At 41.7% G+C, this 6,011-nt stretch overlaps 1 protein-coding gene across 1 annotated transcript; it reads right to left on the bottom strand.

Moving 5' to 3' along the window:
• Positions 1 to 1,583: 1,583 nt before the first annotated feature.
• LOC129719619 (uncharacterized) lies at positions 1,584 to 4,871 on the bottom strand. Its single transcript, XM_055671010.1, has one exon. It carries the CDS (start codon positions 4,869 to 4,871, stop codon positions 1,584 to 1,586), a length of 3,288 nt encoding a protein of 1,095 aa, XP_055526985.1.
• Between the last annotated feature and the right edge of the window lie 1,140 nt (positions 4,872 to 6,011).

The raw sequence follows: 6,011 nt of genomic DNA, 5'->3' as shown, positions 1-6,011 counted from the left end.
TTTATCACCATCCGAAATAAGTACATTTTTCCAATGCAAACGATACATGTTTAATAGCTTCAAGAAAGGTACAGGTATACCACTGATTCTCAACCTTTTTTTGTCCGCGTACCTCTTGGAGATATTTTCCAAATCTATCATACCCCTCTAGCTTATAATGTTCTCACAGAATGGGAAAAAGTGGTGGTAGATCTTGTTGTGGTGGTCTAGTACAGGTTTCATGTTGAGCTATGGTTTGTTTGATTTCTACAGTCATGTTTTAAGAGCAAGATTGAACGACAAATTAAGTATTATAAAAAAAATTGCTTCGTCCACCATTACTGATTCTATTACTGTGTACGCGTACCCCAGGTTGAGAACCGCTGACCTATACCAAAAGTTATATTTTTGCCTAAAAATTAACCTCGCTATAGTTTAAAATTAAAAATTTGTTTAACCATTTACAGTTTTTCAAGTGTTAATTGTAATTTTGATTACTCAGTGTACAGTGTACAGTGTACAACATGCTGGTAGCTCACAACAATGCACATTTCAAATTTTAGTTTTTTTCCTGTGATAATAATAACTAGAGACAATGGTAATCCGTGGCAAAAAAGATGAAAATTCGCGGGTGGCAAAATAGAAAATATTCAAAATTCGCGGCAACTTTTTCTTTAGAGAACGCCAAGTGAAGTGCTTTTTTGAGTAAAACAAAAAAAACTGTTTGATTTATTTTAACATACGGTAATTTAACCGTACGATTCATGATTTCCTTGCAGTACGGACTTCTGTGTCGAATTATCTTTAATCATGTTTTGGTGTCGGCAGGCTCGTTGTTTTCAAGTTATTCTGACTCACGCTGCATTCCGCAACTATCGAGTTTCCGGGAATCGATAAATATTTATTTGCCCACCGGAAAGGTTCAAGAAACCGTTCGCGTTTCGACTACTTACCAAAATTATAATATCGATCTCACTCTCGCGTATTTTTATAAATGCAAAAATGCTTGTTACTTGAACAAAGTAGGTCGATCTTGTAACTTCGATTTTGCACACTCTGGATTTCTTTTTTTCCAATCGCCAAAATCTTTGCTCGGAGAGGATCTAGTAACCGTACCGTAGTAACCCAGCCTGAGACAATCTCGTTGTCAGGGAGTAGTACTATTCCATCTTATTGGTTGCGTAAGAAAAGACCTCTCGTCGTCATCGAGGTGCACATTAGTCTTCAGATTTGTGTTGCTGGTTTTCGCGGCATTTCGCGGATTTTTGTTAGCTCCGCGGTCGATGCCGGATTTCGCGGGATTCGCGGCTTCCGCGAAATCACGATTTACCATTGTCTTTAATAATAACCCAATAATACTTAAATAACTTTTTTGTTTTGAACTATACCAAGGTAAAATGTTTAGCAAAAAATGTGTATTTAGGCATGGTCAATAATCTTATTATTATTATTATTATTATTATTATTATTATTATTATTATCCGAATTTCGCACTTCTCAGCATATTGCTGGAACATTTCACTTACCCCGGGCTATCTTGAATGCCAAAGGGGTTAGGCTCGGTGGATTCGTCAAGTTTGATCCTAATCCTAATACCGTCTGCTTTAGTTGGATGTGTTGTGGTGGTTCTGAAACCTTCGTACCGTGTTGCAGGTCCCAAGAACCACTGCTTTCTGTATGCTGTGTAGTTCATTTCTCAGCTCCAACTCTTCCAGGGAATTTATAAGGGCATAGGGAACCAGTTCAGTAGCAAAGATTAATACCGGGACTATACGTACACCCTCAAGGTGCCACATCTGCCTCAACTTCTCAGCCAAATCGTGGTATTTCGTAATCTTGGTCGAGAATGTTGATTGGACATTACGATCTAACGGTACAGCGATGTCGATGATGGTTACCCGCTTCATCCTTTTGTCGTAGACCACAATGTCGGGACGGTTGGCACGTATCAGGACGTCCGTAGTGATCTCGCGATCCCAGTACAATTTTACGCAGCTATTCTCCAGAACCGGACTCGGCAGGTACTTGTAGTGGGGCACATACTGGTTCACCAAATTGTGCTTCAGTGCAAGTTGTTGGTGCACAATTTTGGCGACCGCATTATGTCGACCGAGATAGGCTGCCTCTGCTAACGCCTGACAACCTGCGACGACATGTTCGATCGTTTCCCCTACCGCATTGCACTTTCTGCATCGATCTTCCACCTCTTCGTGCAATATGTACCTACGGTAGTTCTTCGTCGCAATGACCCGGTCCTGGATGGCTATCATAAAACCTTCTGTCTCCATAAAGAGATCACCTCGCACCAGCCACGCATTTGATGCCACCTTATCAATATGTGTTGGCACGGCAAACGTGTTGATTGCTTTCGTTTTGTTGCCGGCTGAGAGGAAGGACTTCAAAATACGGCTGACACGATACAAGAACTTTTCCTGCAGCTCTTTCTTGATCGCGGTGTGGTGAATACCTTTCAGTTGCAGGAAACCCAAGTATTTGTACGATTCACCTTCAGCCATACTTCGAATTTCATCTCGTTCGTTGATGCGGAAACTGTCGGCGTCCACTAATTTGCCTCGATGAAGTTTGACAAGTCGGCATTTGTCGACACCAAACTCCATCCGGATATCGTTACTGAACGTTGTCACCACCTGTAACAGATGGCGCAGCTTCTCCTTTGATTCCGCAAACAACTTCAAATCATCCATGTAGAAGGTGTGGGTTACTTTTGCACTTATAGTCCCACTTTTCAATTGATAGCCATAGCTGCATCGGTTGAGTGCTCTGCTAAGGGGGTTCATCGCGAGGCAAAACCATAGCGGACTGAAGGTGTCGCCTTGGAAAATCCCCCTCCTAATGCTGAGAGTTCTAGACCGTAACACTGTTGCTCCGTCGGTAACGTGGAGAGACGCGCTCCACATTCCCATTGCGTGCTGCATCAACCTGATGACGCCATCGTCTATTTTATACAACTTCAGTACCCTTATGAGGTACGAGTGAGGTACCGAGTCGTATGCCTTCTTATAGTCGATGTACGCCATACCAAGGTTTCGTTTGCTTCGGCTTGCCTGGCCAACAATAACCACATCAATGATGACCTGATCTTTGCAGCCTTGCGTGTTTTTGCGGCAGCCTTTCTGTTCCTCAGTCATCACTCTGTTCACCTCGCAATGGTCCTGCACTTTTCGAGTGATTACCGACGAGAGCACTTTATACAGACTTGAGAGACATGTTATTGGTCTGTACTTAGCTGGATTAGCCGTGTTACGATCCTTCGGTAGGAGGTAGGTTACCCCTTTCGTGATGAATTCTGGTAACTCCTGGGGGTCTCTTAGCACCATGTTGAAGCATTCCGCTAGTCGTCCGTGGGCTGCTGACAGTTTTTTATACCAGAAGTTGTGCACAAAATCTGGTCCGGGTGCGGCCCAATTCCTGATATACCGCGTAGCCTCCCGGATATCCTGGGTGGTTACTACTGCAGCAGCCATGCGTTCAATTCCATCACAATGTTCTTCCTCTCCTACCAACCACATCCCGCTGTCATTGTGTTGAGCGGGGTTCTCCCATAAATTGACCCAGAACTGTGTAACTTCGCCAATCTCCGGAAGCCCCTCGCTGTAATCGGGTTTGTCGTTCCTGATGTGGTTATAAAACTCTCTCTCGTTCGTGCTGAACATCCGATTTTCTTTCTTCCGTCTCGAACATTCACCATAACGCCGCATCCGTTTTGCAAGAGCACTCAACCGTTGTACATGGGTGTCGAGAATCTCCGTGATTTTGGGTTCACTGAGATCTCGGAGCGCTGCGGGCTTTACGATTTCCGCTATTTGACGAACCAGCCTCCTTGATCGGTTTCCCCTCGTGTACTGTGTCAACCGACCGATTTTTACCCGCAAAGTTGCAATCCTAAATTCCAGTCCTCGCATCCATGCGGGCTTCTGCGCACTGGGACAGGGACGACCTTCACCGTTACCTTGGGGATAGGTCCGTAGTCCCAGGGTTCTCACGACGGCTACAGCTGCGCAATACACTATAAACTGCAGCTCCTCAAGGTTCTCAGCGGCTTCCGAATACTGTGGCAAAATATCCTCATTGAAGGTTCTTACTGCATTCGTCAGCCGGTAGGAATACTGTAGTTTTGGTATTTTGTGTCGGGAAGTGGGGTCTGTTCCCCGAAACTGTGTAACCGCTGTGTCGATCTGGAAAGCTAGTTCGTCCCGTAGTTGTTGTCGTTGTTGGTCCATTGTTTGTTCCGAAGCGCGTAGCTCCTCCACTGCCGTGTTTATCGATGCATTGTGTTCCGGCTCCTCACTCGCAACCGATGCATCATGCCCTGCAGAACTCCTGCTCGACGTATCGCTCGATCCATTCCCTTCTCTTAACTCCCTCTGCACTTCCAGCCTGATGGTGTCCAGCTCCGTCACAGTGAGCATATTGTTGGATAGTATTGCTCGCTGTCGGCTGTACAACTTGTTCCGGTCAAGCTGGTTGGCAAACCGAGGGTACTGCTCAATGAACATGTCTAGCATTCTTGGCCTGCCAGACATATCCGTCTCCAACTTCGTGCAAACGTGGTAGCAACGAATCACATACATGTTCATCTCCCTAGTCCACATGATCAATTGCCGTTGGCGGCCTGCCAACGTGAGCGACTGACGACGGTCGGTCGCAGCATCATCAGCAGGTGCAGCAGTGCCTTGGTGGTGTCTGTTGCTGCTTTGACTGTTTTGCGTATAGTTTACGGGCTGTGCCCGTTGACTGGAGAGCCGCTCTTGCACCTCGTTCTCCTCCAACCGCTGGCCGCTCGCTCTGTCCCCTGTTCCAGGACCAGCTCCAGTAAGGGCTCCCTCCTCGGGCGATCGCATTGGCCTATTTCTTCTATGTCGTGTCTCCATTCTGGGTTCACTTTTTTAATCGGAAGCCTAACCGATTGGTAGGGTTTTGGGCTTAGGTACTGACCAGCTCGCTTGTCAGGACTGGTTTTCGGATATTGTGGTATTTCTAGGGAGCTCAACAAAGCCCATTGTTAGGCCCCGCCACATCCATAGACCATCCTCGCTGCTTGTCCGGGATTGCTTATTCAAGTATTCGCAACTAACCATTATATTTAATGGCCGTATCGTTATCCGCAACCTACGACCCGCTCGGCAGCTAGCAGCTAAGCCGCGTCGAGTCCCCACCTTCTCAAACGGTACCGAGTTATTATTATTATTATTATTATTATTATTATTATTATTATTATTATTATTATTATTATTATTATTATTATTATTATTATTATTATTATTATTATTATTATTATTATTATTATTATTATTATTATTATTAATATTTTTATTATTATTATTATTATTATTATAATTATTATTATTATTATTATTATTATTATTATTATTATTATTATTATTATTATTATTATTATTATTATTATTATTATTATTATTATTATTATTATTATTATTATTATTATTATTATTATTATTATTATTATTATTATTATTATTATTATTATTATTATTATTATTATTATTATTATTATTATTATTATTATTATTATTATTATTATTATTATTATTATTATTATTATTATTATTATTATTATTATTATTATTATTATTGAATTAATTATCTTGAAGAAGATATAAAATATGTAGAAAAAGTTGAAATAAATATATTGATGATTATACCTTGAGTGAGGTTCCCATATGAAACTATTTATATTCTTTCAAATGTAATAGATAGAGATTTGATATCTTCGACAAAACTGCTGGCAAATATATCCCGAAGAGACTGGCTGTCTATCTCACAGTCCTCAAAAATTAAATGTTTCGTATCGCTTCCAGATGGATAAAACACTTCATTTTTCTAGGGTGGTTTACCGGTAAAACAAAAACCGGTAAAACCGATATTTTTTCAATACCGAAATACCGGTATTAGAGAGGCGAAAAAACCGGTTTTTTTGGTATTTTTCTTTAAATTGAAAAAAAAACTTTTCACAATATTCATAAATCATTGTTAGGCTAATGAATGCTACT

Source organism: Wyeomyia smithii, chromosome 2 (assembly GCF_029784165.1).
Source record: "Wyeomyia smithii strain HCP4-BCI-WySm-NY-G18 chromosome 2, ASM2978416v1, whole genome shotgun sequence".
NCBI lineage: Eukaryota > Metazoa > Arthropoda > Insecta > Diptera > Culicidae > Wyeomyia > Wyeomyia smithii.
This window is presented reverse-complemented; position numbering and strand designations above follow the sequence as displayed.

Bases quoted from the DNA above. Each gene is read 5' to 3' on its own strand.
- LOC129719619 (XM_055671010.1), bottom strand. From the start codon at position 4,871: ATGGAGACACGACATAGAAGAAATAGGCCAATGCGATCGCCCGAGGAG.